This window comes from Caloenas nicobarica, chromosome 4 (genome assembly GCF_036013445.1).
Source record: "Caloenas nicobarica isolate bCalNic1 chromosome 4, bCalNic1.hap1, whole genome shotgun sequence".
Classification (NCBI taxonomy): domain Eukaryota; kingdom Metazoa; phylum Chordata; class Aves; order Columbiformes; family Columbidae; genus Caloenas; species Caloenas nicobarica.
Genome location: NC_088248.1, coordinates 51,818,410 through 51,834,241, shown reverse-complemented (window position 1 = coordinate 51,834,241; position 15,832 = coordinate 51,818,410). Strand labels below are relative to the sequence as shown.

General features: G+C 40.3%; 1 protein-coding gene across 2 annotated transcripts in view; it reads right to left on the bottom strand.

Annotated features, from left to right (window-relative positions):
- TEC (tec protein tyrosine kinase) overlaps positions 1-15,832 on the bottom strand; it is a 53,022-nt gene that overhangs the window by 18,804 nt on the left and 18,386 nt on the right. For both annotated transcript variants that reach the window (XM_065633301.1, XM_065633302.1), the window contains exon 2: positions 14,378-14,560. In XM_065633301.1, the coding sequence (XP_065489373.1) occupies positions 14,378-14,515 (138 nt within the window). In that variant the 5' untranslated portion in view covers positions 14,516-14,560. The remainder of the gene's footprint in view (positions 1-14,377; positions 14,561-15,832) is intronic.

Below are 15,832 nucleotides of genomic sequence, written 5' to 3'. Positions count from 1 at the left end.
TGTTGAAGACGCCTCTCCAGATCTTTTATTTTGCACAACAACATAAAAAGAATTAAACATTTGCCACTTCTGTAACATATCTACCCAGCTTTCTGTGTCCAGTGGGGTATTTGTATATTGCTTGGATCCCATCTGCTGGTTAACTGGGGTGGTGGGACAAAGAGAGAGGTGACATGCATTGTTTTTTGGTTTTGTTGTTTGTGGGGGGGTTTGTTTGGTTGGTTGGTTTTTAATCCAGAATGACAGGAATTTCTTGGAGGAATAGGCTTTATTACTTTCTCTCAACCTGCCTCTCCTCCAAGACTTGGAGATTTTCATGCCAATTCTGGGATTCAGTGAGCGCTCACTCAGAAGGAGCATACATCTGCCAGGACGACAAAGGACAGGAACACAACAAGATAATCGATTAACATTTGGGGGGGAAAAAGAAAGCAAACCTCCTGGTACACAGCACATCACTCTAGTCATTGTGTTCCCTGAGTCATCCCCCTTAGTACACTTCATGATTTAAGGTGGCTCAGTTTGCTTCATGATGAGATGCTAAATTAAGCCAACTCAAAGTTGACCCCCCCTTACTACTCAATCCAGAAAACTAAGCCTAATGTCAGAGAAGATTCTTCCATTTTGCATAATTTACAGATGAAAAAACCTTACACATGTGAAATTAAATATAAATGTACTGCTCCAGACAAATTTCCGATTGCATCAGAAGCAACAGTTATTAATGTCCAGCACGTTTCATATTTTCAGGTGTGCATCTGTGTTTTAGCTCAGCATTGCTCACCATTAAACCCAGGGGCACAGGAGCAGGAATGAACGACTCAAGAAAAATGCTAACAAGACCACTATGGTCTCTCTCCCCTCCCTATTGAAAAGATTTCCCTTTATAATGGGACTTCTTGCACACCATCTCTGTGTTCCATTTATTCTGCAAGCCAAATGGCTTGCTCTAGACCCAGGTGTATGTCAGACATGAAATGCAGAATTAAGGAAGAGCTCAAGCCCTAGAGTACTTGGGAACTGGAGGTACAGGCACACGCCAGCCATGAGAAGTTCACCCACAATCACTGTTTCCAACAAGTGACCCCTCTACAAAGAGACAAAATTAGTACAATAGCTAATTATGCAGTCTCAAACCACAGGAGGCAGAGGGACATTTTTCACAGTTGTTTTTGGAGGTGGATGATGGATAACGTCGTATAAAAAGGTTAGATTCACTGAAGAAATATAGCATTTCACAAGCACATTCATGCTAGCTGTCTCAACTGGACACAAGCATTAACAGAGGACTTGGAGGAAAAAAAAATAAATCACAGGCCAGTGATCAAAGCTGGTCCATCTTTTTTCTGAAGATAGACATACACCTCTAGAAGGAAACATGGTTAGAACAGTAATAAAGGTATAAAAATATTATTCATATTTCCTAATAAGGATAACAAATAAATAAAAATATGTGCTTCAAAGTCACACTAAAGGTGCTTGCTGAAAATAACAAAACGGAAGTGACACTACAGAAACTACTTTACAAAGTTTCTCAAAATGCAAAAATGCCATATGTACTTCATACTTGCCTATGCTTCAAAGACTTGATTTACAGTTTCAGAGCCCTTGGCTCACAATGAGGATGGCCAGTCCAGTGATGTTTCCATGCAATTCAATGCAAAAAGAATAAGCTATTCCTATTATTTAACATAAGACAGTAATGCCAAGTAGTTATAACATCAGATCTACATTGTCAGTTATGGAACTATATGATTACACAATTATCTTAAAAATATTAGAATACAGCAAGACAGAAAATATTTAAGTGTTAGATAAGTACACAATCAAACAGCTCATCCTCTGTACACCTGGAATTACTCCTCTGCTGAATATTGTAGCTTTACAGCTTAAGAAGCCTATATTCCCATTATCAGATAAAATGTTTCTTCAGTGTAGTTCCTCTTTCCTGATGAATCTTTTGTGCTGCTTACCATCAGAAAAGTGGGGGGGGAGGGGGGTAAAAAAATGCAAGGGACATTCCATTTGGGAAAAAAACCTCAACAAAAACACACAGAAGTCAGCCCAGCTGTCAAGAAATAGCTAGATTTTGTCTTGCTCATGCTGTCTCTTGCCCTCTCTCTTTCGCTCTTTGTTGTTCACGCTATTTTTCTTTCTCCCATGCTTAATCTCATGTAGGAAATCCTGAGGTCATCAGCATGTGACCCATGGAACTTGTGTTCTCACAAGCATAGAAGACACCTCCTTTTATGGAGCTGCTCTGCAACTTTACAAAACTTCAGAAAAGCCTGGCTAAACCAACATGCCCCGTAGAGAACTTCTGTGGTAGAATATGCTCCGAACACAAATGTAAGGGTGTTTGGGGGCTTCTTTTTTGTCGTTTTTTGGGGGTGGTTTGTTTTTTGTTTGTTTTCATAGCATTGCACTGGAAAGCGCTGCAGTTTCCTCTTGAGAGGCATTTTCACGCTAGCAACTACTGATTATGGAAATATAATTACTGTAGCTAGGTGTTAGATAGCCAGATTTTCTATCCCCTTATTTTCCAGTGTGTCAGATATGTTGAAGAATGCCCTGCCTCCTTTCAATACATTTTTTAAATTATTATTCTAAGAAAAGCAAGTATTAAGTATTTCTATTCATCTTTCCAAAATGGCTAGAATCAACATAAAAAGCAAGAGGTGGTTAGTCTGACCTGATCCAAGATCTGACTCTGGGGAAGAATTTCAAGAGGAAAAAAATACAAACAAGTGAGAAAGTCTTACACCCTGTCCTGCAAAACAGAAAATTGAGAAACTTTTACCATTGTCTGGCTGCTCAGCAGATGCCAACCACCAGCACTGGAGATACAGAAAAGCACAAAAATAAACTCTCCATAGCAGCACTGATGCAACTTCCTAACCATTACGACAATGCATTATCTGTAATTTACACTTCTCCTGCAATTGAGAGGCAGTCCAATGCACACAACTACAGTTGTGATATGTTGCTCAATCACGTAAGGTAGCAATACAAGTGAGAGTAAAGTACACAAAAATAAATCTGCTGTGTCTCCATCTCTATTAGGCCTTAAGTCACCTACAACCTTTCAACTTTCAAAACAACTAGCACATAGCTTCAGTTTTTTTCAGACAGATCTTCCCCATTTTCTGTTAAGTTCTCATGGAGCTCCGAGTCTGGCCAGTCCCGTTTAGCATTTCTGTCCTGTCTTCTCCCCTCTCAGGGCCATTGCTCTGTCCATAGGGTGACTGACATGCTTCATCAGCTACTCCTCTAACACAGCCTTCATGCTGTCTGAATGCTAGACTCACACAGCTTGAGCCAAGAAGGAAGGAGAGCCCAAGTCCACAGCCAAGCAACCAAAGCCCCAGGACAGCACCTGAGAGGTCACCTATCCAAGGCAACAGCTGCTTTACCTAGTCTTTCAAGGTCCACATGACGGAATCCACAACTACAGAGCTGAGGGGTTTTTGTCTTTGAAGATTCCTATCCATCCACTTTTAACACTTGCTGCTCCACCAACCCTTCATCATAGTCCAGGCTTTTGGGAACCTCATCTTTCCCACTGTTCCTCAATCTCACTGGCAGGTCCACATCTTCCTAGAAACTTATTGCCCCAAACCAGATGCAGCACTGCAGCTGAAGCCTTATCAAACTGTAAGGATTCCCAGTCCCATTTATTCATCCTAATATAACATTTGCCTTTTTCCACAGCAACAGGGTACCACTGACGCATATCCAGCTCATGATTCGCTATCCTGTCACTCAGGTCCAGTTGGGGACAGCCTGACGCTGACAGCTACTTATTCCCATTCCGTACTTGAACATTTCAGCATCCCTGACTAAACTTTTGCCTTTTGCATTTGTCCACACTGAATCACACTGTACAAAAAAAAAAAAAAAAAAAAAAAAACCCTAACAAAAAACACAAAACAAACAAAAAACCCACAACAAACAAATAACCAAAACACTACACTGCATATCTAATCCCAATATACCATTTCGATTTCTAGACTTGTTTTCCAAAACACTTGCAGCTTCTTCAAGTTTTATGTCACCAGAGAACTCAACAAGCTTCTACTTCAGCAACAATATCACTACTGAAAATACTGAAATGCAAGACAGGATACCACATTCATGACAGTTTTTCAATCTGGCAACAAGCCACCAATGCCTACTAATCACTGTAGCAGTTTTCCATGTGTTCTGCAATCAGATCTACAAGAGGTTTATACAGGTCATTTCTAATGCTGACATCTGAAAATGTCTCATAGAGCAGTGTCAAAACCCGTACTGGAATGAAAACACAGTATCTGCTGCTTCTAAGCTACCCACAAGATTTGTTGCCTCATGGCAGAAAGAACATAGATAAGTCTGAGATTATTTTTATTATTATTATTCTTGCCAAATCTTTGTTGGCTGATATCCAATTTTTGTATCTTCCGGGGACTTTCAACAAGCCTATTTTTTCTAGAACTTTTCTGGAAATTATCTTCATAGCTCACAGTTCCTCAGCTTCTCCTCTGCACTCTTAAAACTAGGCCTTTCTCTAGCCTTCCAGAATCTCATTTATCTTCCATGTCTTCCTTCTTAACACTTTTAAGACTCATCCACTCCTGTCTAGTCATAAGGTAAATACTCTCATCCATGCCTTATCAGTGTCTTAACAACTACAACCTACACTTTTCAACTTCAACTTTTTCTAATTTTTCCCATCTCATAAGCATCAAAATTCTTCTAGAAAGATAATCGCTGCAGATCCTCATTTTATATCAAACTTTTCTTTTGGTAGATGTTATAGAGAACAGGGAATCATTACTGGAACATAACCAACTTCTTTTACAACTAAAGTTTCTTTATGACTTGCTCTTTTCAAGCGAGCATTCCCGTGCATCGGTTCAGCTGCCTTCGTTCACGTGAATAGCTTGGAGTTATTTCTCCAGTTTGAACAGCTTTCACTTGCACCTGCTTGAAATTTCCCCAGCTGTGCCTGTCTTCTCTTGAGTGTCCAGATCATCATCAGTACAATAGTTCTGCCTATGAGCAAAAAAAAAATTATTAAAAAAAAAAAATTTCCTGAACCTTGGGGAAGGAGGAGAATGGGAACAAACCAACCAGGAAACAGCTTCCTGGTTCCCAGTGACAACATCTACTGCTTTCCAGTAAGACCACATATGCCAGACCTTCTCTGTAAGATTTTTTTCTTCTCAGATTCTCTCAGCTTCTTTCCTCCTGACTCCTTTTTGCTCCTCCCATGAGGTTTCTGAGGCCTTTGCTCCAGAACACAGTCTTCTCATTCATTCACCTCGATAGTTCAAAATGCAGACAAACTTTATGTGAAGCTGTATTCTGAACAACTAGTTCCTACTGTCCAATCCACCTCATTTCCTAAAGGAAAGCTGCCTCCTTACTGTATTTGCTCTGAGCAGTGGGTAGCTACCGTCCCAGCTCAACCTTCCTCTTCCCCAGGCTACCATACAACAGAGGTGCGGGTAACTAACCTGTGGTAGAACTTTTCCTGGTTACCATAATGCCTCATCAATGCTTTGGACTATGTCTACATACTTGTTGGCACATCTTATGCTTTGATAAGCAGCTTCTCAGAAGGACTGGGTTTTTACTATAAGTGTTCAGTGCTGTTAGAGGGGACTGGCAGCCATAAAAATAATTAAATCAATATAAATATAACATGTCTTATATGATTTTTACACCTGTGTATTTACTTGAAGCAAGACTCAGCTCCCTATTCCTCTTTCTCACCAGAGACTGATATCTCACAATCCCATTACTCTGAGCCAAGACATCCATATATAGGAATCACAATGCAGGTACAGCTAATATCAAAAAAATATGTCTACAAGTTTGCTTGTCAAACTATAAACTGGAGAGTATCCATTAGTCAGTCACAATTACCAAGTGAATTGCTAATTCTCTGTCTTGATTTCTATGTAATCAAGTGCAATGAATTAAAAAGGGTGGCTACTCATATTCTGAGTTAGCATTTAAACACAGATCTTGTGAAAAAGTTTGAAAAAGCCCTCTAGTCCATCGTGGATCTTTAGTTAGTCATAAGAGGTATAAACACAATGTTCTCTATCCAGATGAATGTGACAGTCATCATTAAGGGTGATATAACGTGTAAACATACCATTGTACTTTCTCAGCAATATAACTTATCCTGAAAAATCACTGTTACGAGTTAATAATTACATTTTTAATTTATACATATATACACACACATATACATATTTATAAAATAATGCATGCATGTTTTAAACTATCTATCCTGACTGCACTTCAAAAATTTTGATTCATTCTTTGTCTGACAATGCTGGGAAGAAACTCTGTTTAATTCCATTAAAAATTGCTAGAGAGTACAAGCTGAACTGGTCTAAAGCCACAACCTCTCTAAGAGACAATTGTGAACATATGTCACCAGCAAGTACAGTTAAGAACTTCCACACGATTCTTGCAAGTATTTTAAGAAAGCTCTATCATTACTATCTTCAACTTGGAACAAAAAAGGCTCTGCCAATCTACTCATTTAAGAAGCTATTTATCTTATATTTAAAAACGGGAGTAATCGGTGGAGTGATCAGACACATTTTAATACTGAATTGTGCTTTTATTTATATAAAGAATTAAATCACCTTTGCAATGACTAGGGAAACCATATAAATCAGTGTAATTAAGTTAAAAATAAAGGATAAGCACTATAGAAATAAACAACAGTAGAATCTATACACACTAACCTTCTGTTAAAATGTGACTAGCATGGGGTTTTGGAACTCTAGAATGTGTTATGCTCCAAAGGAAGTATTTGCACAAGATTAGTGTTGCAATGAAGCTACGCAATTTTAGCCTGAAACTTGCAGCTTTAGAGTGGGCGCCAGAGCTTTGAAAGTCAATTTTCCTTCCTTAAAAATATCATTACGGTAATTTCAGTAGCTTCTGTCTCCTCTCTATTCAAATTACAAGAACCAAATACAACTCTTGCGGAAGAACCTTTTTTCCTTAGGAACAAACTTTAAAAAAATTAGCCACCTCCAAGAATGTTCAAGTTTTTATTCTGCTTTTTTCATTTATATCCTGGTTGGGGTTTGTAAGTTGTAACTGTTCTTCTGTTCATGCAAGACAGTTTTCACACAAGTCTGATCCTGATGGCAAATACCACTACTACCAGCAAAGACAAGAACATTCCACAGCTCCCAAGATCAGCTCCTCAGAAAGTCACCTTCTCTGTGACTCCACAGAAGCATCCCTCTAAATAAGACTCTTAAATGTTTTCCCTCTGGGGCTATTATTTGCCTTCTCTGTAGAAGCAAATGGTTTCTGCATACTAATAAATCAGTAAGTGCTGTTGCCTACCCCAATATCCTCTGTGCATGCCCTCCAGAGCTAATGAGTATTGCAGCACAGACTTTCCACCATTTTGTCCTCTTGCTAATGCCCCGTACCCCCATTCACCCAAACACACACAGGGTAGCCACAGGGACCAGGATTTAGCCCATTTTGAAAATGTAAAACCCAATATAAACCATTTATTGCTGTAAACTGTAATCCATACAGCAAACGTGAGCAAACAGTAAAGATGCTAAAGCTTAAAGCAATTTCACATTCCTAAGCTCCTACTTGGCTTCATACTTAAGGTCAGCGCAAGCTGCCGTGGGCTGGAAAGGTTTATGTGAGCATGCTGCACCACGTGTGGGAGGACAGCAGCCAAACCACACTCATCAGCACACTTTCACGCTAAAGAGTGTCATTGCTAAGCAAGCTGAGAGCGAAAGAAAAATATACCACAATGAAAGGGAACATTTGACAACTCCAATAGATACGAGGATACTAACAGTCTGCATATCGATAAGAATTTATAAACTTATGACCGGATGTGTGTCAGTTCTGTGGAAGTACCATGTTCGTGAGAAACATCAATGTGAAATTTTTCAAACCAGCAAACTAGCAGGACACCTCAATTGCACAGACCAGCTCCTTTCATGTACTCTGGTGACGAGAAGTACTTAACACCTACTTTTGTTATCTTGCCTTCATCTCAAAGAATTTTCCTTAGCTAAAATGCCATCTAAAACAAAAACCTCTAGTCTGGTGGCACTTTTACTTCAAGTGAGCTGCTCTGTCAGCACGAGTTAACTAAAACTTCTGTGAAACACAGGTTACCTCCTACCATGGCTATTCTGTAATGCAGCAGAGCTGTCGGACTGCCCTAATGTCTTCTACCAGTTTGGAGACATCCTCAGACCATTCATTGAGAAAGAATTCACAACAGTGAAATTTATTGCCACACAGGAGAAAGAAGATAAACCAAGAGTACCTAGTGGACCACTCTGGTGGATGCAGTAGCTTGAATGCTATTTCTGTGTGGCTTGTCCCTTCTGTGTGGCCAACCTTTGCAAAGGAGTGTGTGGGGCACTTGCACAATGGGACACCAGCCACCAGGCATACTGGTAGAGCTGTAAAGTGAATATTCCTTTCCAGTACAACTGTTCAGCTGATATTTACTGAAGTATTTCCAATTTAAGTGACAGCTACATAAACACTAAGGTTGGATTTTCCAAACAGCCAGCTGAAAAGTATGAATGCACCACTCCTTTGAAAATAAACTCCAGAGACTTTTAAGTTGAATATGCAAGATATGAAGCTGCTTTTGACAGAAAAATGGCCAAGTGTACCTAGGGCCATGCATATGTGAAGTTATTTCCACAAATGACTCCTTGGATTTCAAACCTGCACTCCCTTCAAGGTGAAATTTGCAATTTGGAAGAAGTCATACTAAAAACTTTAGCTAAATTTTTGCTGGTTAAAACATACAAAAAATTCCAAATTAGATTTTTGTTACTGCATTAAATATTTGATTTTAAGACAAGCAGGTTTATTTCAAATTCACCTAACTTTGCTTACAACATTCCTACAGATTAGTATTTTTTTAATTCTTAGAAGAAAATAGTTCAGGAAAATGAACAGAAGCATACCTGAAGTAGTATGCTGAGCTGTCATGCCACACAAAATTGGAAAGAGATTTCTTAATAAAATATTTCACACCAGTGTTTCCTCACAATGACACTACCTACCTTTGCTATACAGCCACATTACCTGGAAAAGTTACACTACAGTTAAAGACTCCAGCTCACACCAGTAAGTACAGTGCAGGAGTCCTAAAGAGCAAGGGCCGGTTTATACAAAAATGCCTATAACCTCCCGCTTCCAAACTGCCAGTTACTACTGTCTACATAAATCTGTTTAAACCTGGATTGCTAAGTCTACAGTGCATATTTGAGAACATTATACGTACTTAAGTCTGACTGTAGCATATTCAGTTTTATAGTACATCTCCATACTTAAAATAGGAAGATATTTTACTTCTTCCCTTTTTTCATACATTCATGATCAGTACTCTGTGCTTGGAGGCTGATTTATTTCTTACTAGGATTAATTTTTATTTTAATTACCAATGGAATCCATCACATTCAAATCTCATTAACCACTTCTGCAACATTGAGGAAAAAAGGCAGAAAACACACTTTCCAACAATAACAGCTGATAAACCATTAAAAGCTTCATGAAACATAACATCAATTACAAGCATGTAAAAGGCTGAGTTATTGTTTGGCCAATATTGCATTTCCCCAACATTCACACTTACTATTTCACAGAATTTATCAAAAAAAAAAAAAGCCCAAACCAGAAGCCATCTCCAGCTTAAACAGAATATTCCTCTTTTCTGACAACATAAAAAAATTAATCTCCATGATGCTTAAGGCAAGTCAGTTCCTGATGTTTATTTTCAAACTTCTTAATGACCATCTTTTTAACCAACCTTAAGGTGATACATCTCCCATTTTTTAGACAAACAGCATGATGCCCAGAAGTAGTTAAGCCATAAAAGCCATGGTCCTATTGACTTCCTGCACAAAATAAGTTTTCTGTGACATTACTCATAATTGTAGAGCTTTGTGCAGGTGACCTAAACCAGGACCCAGGTTTCTGTGCTTTGAAACCAGTCTTGAAATTCAGCCTCTTTACTGATTCTGTGGCTATACTTCATTGATAGCTCTCACATCTCCTCCATGTACAGTCCAGCAGTATTTCTAAGTGCAGAAGCTACATTTCTCCTTCTCACATCAGCCGTGCAACTCCAGCTTCACTGTAGGCACTTTGTACCATATCAAGATGCCTGAGCTGCTTGACAGCAGGTATAAAAAATATTTAAATAGCTTATGAGCAAGTTTAAACAAGATTTTACCCTGATGCAGCAATCATGCTTATGAGATAATTGTTTATTGCTCCAAGCAGGTATATGGTACTTTGTCAAGACATGGGACAGAAAAAAAAATAGAGAAGAGTGTTTCCATAATGTGCAGTTTCTGGTCAAAGAGCAAGTGATCCCCCACCACTGGCTGCACAGAGTCAATTAAATGTCTCGGCAGCATTTACAAGAATATTTGCTATGGTTGACTGCTTTCTGCTGTCATAAGCATTCCACTTCTGTCACCAGACACACCAAGTATCTAATTTTGTCATCTTATTTACAATCTCAACTTGCCCACACTAGGTATTGACTAATCTGGTTAACGAGATTTAATTCAATCTTTGTCTTTAAAAAGAAGTGGTATGAGTATTCACATGACCACAAACTCCGGGTTCTTCTTGAACTCTCTCTACTGAATCACTGTAGAGGTTCAAAAATGGAAGAAAAAAGAAAAAAAGGGCAAGAAAAGACTTCAGTTTGGCCAACGACCACACTGGGAATCACATACTTGCCTACAGGAGCAGAACTCAGCCATCCTTAGCAGATTGCTACCACTGCAGTTATGTGATTAAAATGAGGGTGTGAGATCCTCTTGGCTTGGGATTTCCATGCTTATCTTACCAATCTGGACTTGGAATATTGCCAAGCCTGAAACGAGGTTAGTCCATACAGATGCTTTCATCTGTCGTATCTTTAAATTGAACCAGCATACACAGTAGTCACATTTATTTCCGCAATAAACCTCCAACTATTCAGAGGAGACAGAATTATTTTAATCTCTAGTAATCTCTTTTTTTCTTTTTATATACATTTTTTGGCCAGAATGTACAATTGTCTTACTGTAAATACAAATTTACAGCCACCATCATTGGCTTAAAAAAAAAAACACAAAAAAAAACCCCACACACCACAACACACCTGGTAAAACCCACAAACTTTTCCATTTCAGTTGCCCAGTGACACAAAGGAATAACTACAACTGTGTCACAGAGATCTTAGTCACACAGTATTTTTTTTTCCTGAAATAGAGACCAAGAATTGCTGACAAAAATATTCAGCATGCACCTCTAAGATCAGGGCTAATTATTTTCAGACAATATTTTCAGACTGGGCTCTGAGCAACCTGATCTAGTTGAAGATGTCCCTGCTCATTGCCAGCGGTTGGACTAGATGACCTTTGAAGGTCCCTTCCAACCCAAACTATTCTATGATGTTGTTAATAAAATAAAATGCTGATTGATGTTTAAAATCATAAAAAATGAAAAGGGTTTGAGGTTAGAAAGCTATGTGTTATGGCAGAGCCAGTCTAACAACCTGCTGATGTCAACAGTTGGAACATCCTGTCCTCCTCCACTACCAGGCATTGCCTCTGGTGCTTGTTAGATCCTGCATTGAGCTAATGCATCTTGGTAACCCAGCAGAACAATAATCCAACAAAAATAAAACTGGATCAAATATCTTTCCACTGATCAGCAAGTTTTTTCATACCAGTATGGATTCCAAGAGCATCAGGACCAATTCAAGCACATGGGGGAGGCCTGTGAGGCTAGGAGAGGGATGAGATGGACCTGCCTGTTTCAGCAGCAAACTGCTGGGTTAGTATGGGCATATTGTATGTTTTTCATCCCAATTGTCCTTATCGTATGTTGTAACATTTTAAGTCACTGCCTTCACAGTTGAGGGCACTATGGGCAGCCTTGCTCTCTCTCACGGCAAATAAAACAGATAGATTAAACCCCCTCTCAGACAGATCCACCAGTCAGCCTCTCCTGGAAGGGTATTGTAGCCAGAGGGCATTAACCTGCAGAGGAAAAGCAAAGCTGGAAGGGGAAAGCTAAAAGTGGTAACTGCTGAAAGAGTGACAACTAAACCTGCAAAACCTGTTAGTTACATTTCTATTTGACCTGAATGTAAGCTGACACAGGATAAGCATGTGATACGTGTTTCAGAAGGCTTCTCAGCCCCCACCTATTTATTCCCTAGGGGAAAAAAAAAAAAAAAAAGGCATTCTAAAATAAGTACTTATTTTAACTCCATACCCAGTAAAAATACACAAATTCATATTCCCAGATGGACTGAAAACTGACTGAACAGTCAGACCCAGAGAGTGGTGGTCAGTGGCACAAAGTCTAGTTGGAGACCAGTGACTGTGTAACCCAGGTATCAATACTGGGTTCAGTCCAAAACTGGCAGTAGTGGCTAACACACCAGGCGGTCATGCTGCCATCCAGAGGGACCTCCACAGGCTGGAGAAACGGGCTGGCAGGAACCTCATGAACTTCCCCAAGGAGAAGTGCAGAGACCTGCACCTGGGAAGGAACAACCCCAGGCACCAGTAGACACTGGGGGCCGCCCAGCTGGGAAGCTGCTTGGCAGAAAAGAGACTGGGGGTCCTGGTGGACACCAAGTTGAACATGAGTCAGCAAAATGCCCTTACCACAAAGACCAAAAATGGTCTCCTGGTCTGCATTAGACAAATTATTGACAGCATGTCAAAGGGGAGGGGATCCTTCCCCTCTACTCAGCACTAGTGAGGCCACACCTGGAGTCCTGTGTCCAGTTCTGGGCTCCTCAGCACAAGAGAAACCTGGACATACTGGAGCAGAGGGCCACAAAGATGATGAAGGGACTGGAGCATCTCTCCTGTGAGGAGAGGCTGAGAGAGCTGGGACTGTTCAGCCTGGAGAAGAGAAGGCTCAGGGGGATTTCATCAATGTGGATAAATGCCTGAAGGAAGGGTGCAAAGAGGACAGAGCCAGGCTCTTTCCAGGGGTGCCCAGCGACAGGACCAGAGCCAATGGGCACAAACTGAAACACAGGAGGCTCTGTCTGAACATCAGAAAATAATTTATTTTTTTTTTTTTTACTGAGAGGGTGACTCTGCTCTGGCACAGGTTGCCCAGTGCGGTTGTTAAATCTTGATCCATGGAGACATTCAAACACTGGTCACGGTCCTGGGAAACCATCTGTAGTTGGCCCTGCTTGAGCATGGGGCTTGGACCAGATGGTCTCCAGAGGTTCTTTCCATCTCAGCCACTCTGTGATCTTGTTCTTAATCCTTGACTGTGTCCAAGCTATATTCAGAAAACAGCAGCTACAACAGACTACTGTGGTACTAGAGCATGGTAAGCAAGATAACTCTGCTGCAAGCACAAACTCTGGCAGACAAACATGCTTAGCAAACCTCAGCTCTCCTGTATCCTCTTCTTTCATTGGGGTAAGACAGCAGACACAAGGTTGCAGAGTTGTCTCCATTAAGTTTTAGTTGTTGAATGGCTTCCCAGAGTGTAGAGCATGCTCCACTAGCTACTGCAGCCATTTTAATCCCTTGCAGCATTGTGACAATGTGACATTTGGAAAGTAGCCTCAGTTATGTGGAAAAATCTCACCCCCAGCACTAAAGATATGACTGGGCAGTCCAGGGGTAGGTGATGTTGATGAAACTGAGCCTGGAGCTCATTTGAAAAAACACTGGTTTGAGGATTTGCCTAGTTTACACTATTGACTTCTGGTGTAACCGAATTTACACAGAGTGGTAACAGGGATGAGTTGCTCGTGCTGCCAAAGATCAACTGCATCCAGCTTCATTTCAGCCACTGGGTTACATGATCCACTCTAATGGATCTCATCTCTAGTGAGCTGGGTCTGCAATGCAGTGCTCTTATCAAATGCTATTTCTCCTGTTTGAATTCAGTTAATTCCTAGACTGAAAGTAGTGGCCTTCACAGTAAACATAGCCACAAGCAACTACAATTGTAAGTTTTTCTACCTCTTCCCCACTTCGTGATGGCAGTGATCTTTCATTTCTCTGGAGAGAGAAAGAAATCAGCTTTAATAACCAGCTATAAAAGCTTTTTTATTTCTGGGATCCTGGCTATGTACTACTGCTCTGATTAAGAACTAGTTCACACTGACTAGCAGATAACTTATCTACACCTTTGTCAATCTGCAATATAAACAACAGAAAAGAGAAATGGCAGCTTATCTCCATTGCCCCCTATGGCCATTGCCCCCATCCGCCTCTGACAGTATGATATACAGTAGGAAAAAAGCCCAATAGTATACAAAAGCAAAAAGGAACAAAGGCACTCGATAGTATAAATCTGTATCTCCTACCTCTGCTCGACCTTCGTAATATGTTAGCATAGACTTCGTAAGTACAAAAAGCCTCTCTTTGTAGTTTAAAGGAGAAGTCCTCTTCTTCTGCTGTGATCTTTTAATCAAAATCTCTTGTAGGATAGTAGTCGTATTCATTTCAGCCACTTGTCAGCTCTATTTCTAGCCATTGAATATCAGTTCCTGTGAAGACAAGACAAATAAATCATTATGATATCTTTGGAGGATCACAGAGCTGAAGATCTCTGTAGTAAAAATAGCTTCTACTTACAAATGAAACTACCTGAATATACAGAAAGCTGGAGCTCACCCAAAGCACCTGGAAGTTTACAGAAGTTAATTATTAGACAAGAAAGTTCAGGCTTTGCTCAGCTGAGGGCTGCACTGGCACATTCCCAGGAGGCCAAAAGCTGTACCTGACTGGGACACTGCAGCCTACACCACAGAAAATATGGTGAGAAATCCAAAACGAGCTCCAGGCAAACAGCAGCGTACAACTACTCTTCAAGGTCCCAACGCGTATCAAAGTTTTAATTGCTAAGGTCTATACATATAAATGCCATTTGCAAAAAGTTCAGTTCACAAAATTGAACATGGATCAGTAAGTCATTTTGAAAATTCACCCCAATTATATTAATGAAAAATTTTAAACAAAAGCGGTCATTTAGAAGATGTCAATTTGAGAAGAAAGAATTAACAGGTTTTTTTTTTTCAGGAAGTGCTAAGTACAGGCCCTTGATCTTCTATTTAGAAAGGCTCCATGCTGACCATCAACAATTTAGGTAATTTACTTCTGACAGTTCTGGTTACTCATTACTATCAAGCCGCTTTAAAGTTTTACGTCATGACTGATACCTGTAGAACACGCTTAAGAGTGCATAAAAACAAAATGTACCCGCAGTTACTTTGCAAATCTGGCTGCAGCGTCCTGCCAGCAACACTGCCAGGCAATGTCTCTGTTCTTTGCAATGATGCCAACTCAAAGCAGAGCTGATCTCCTCCCTCATCTGCTGGCTGCCGCCCCACCGTGCTGCTCTGCCTTGTGTGGGTGCAAGTGTTCCTCCCGCCGGGCTGGGAAGCGGGCTAGGGAAGGGATCCAACCAGGAGTTTCATCATGCAGCACAGACTTAACACATGAGCTGGAATGGAGGCAGGAATTAAAGGTGTGGGAGAGGTTGTAGAGAAAATGTTCCAGAAAACTTTTTTCCCCTCATTACCTTTCCCTTTGCTAGCTTTCTGCCAGACCTGCCCACTGCACTGGATGTACATACATTTTTCTCTGCAGGCGACATAACTTCAGCACGGACAATACAGTGCATTTCACAGCATTGTGCAGAGAAGCTCAAAAAGCCAGAGTCCTCCTCACAACATCACCTTATGAAAGTCTAAATAAAATTAAATGTAAATAATTCACTTTAGTGCCTCTCCTTCTGCTTTGTGGCCAAACATGTAATT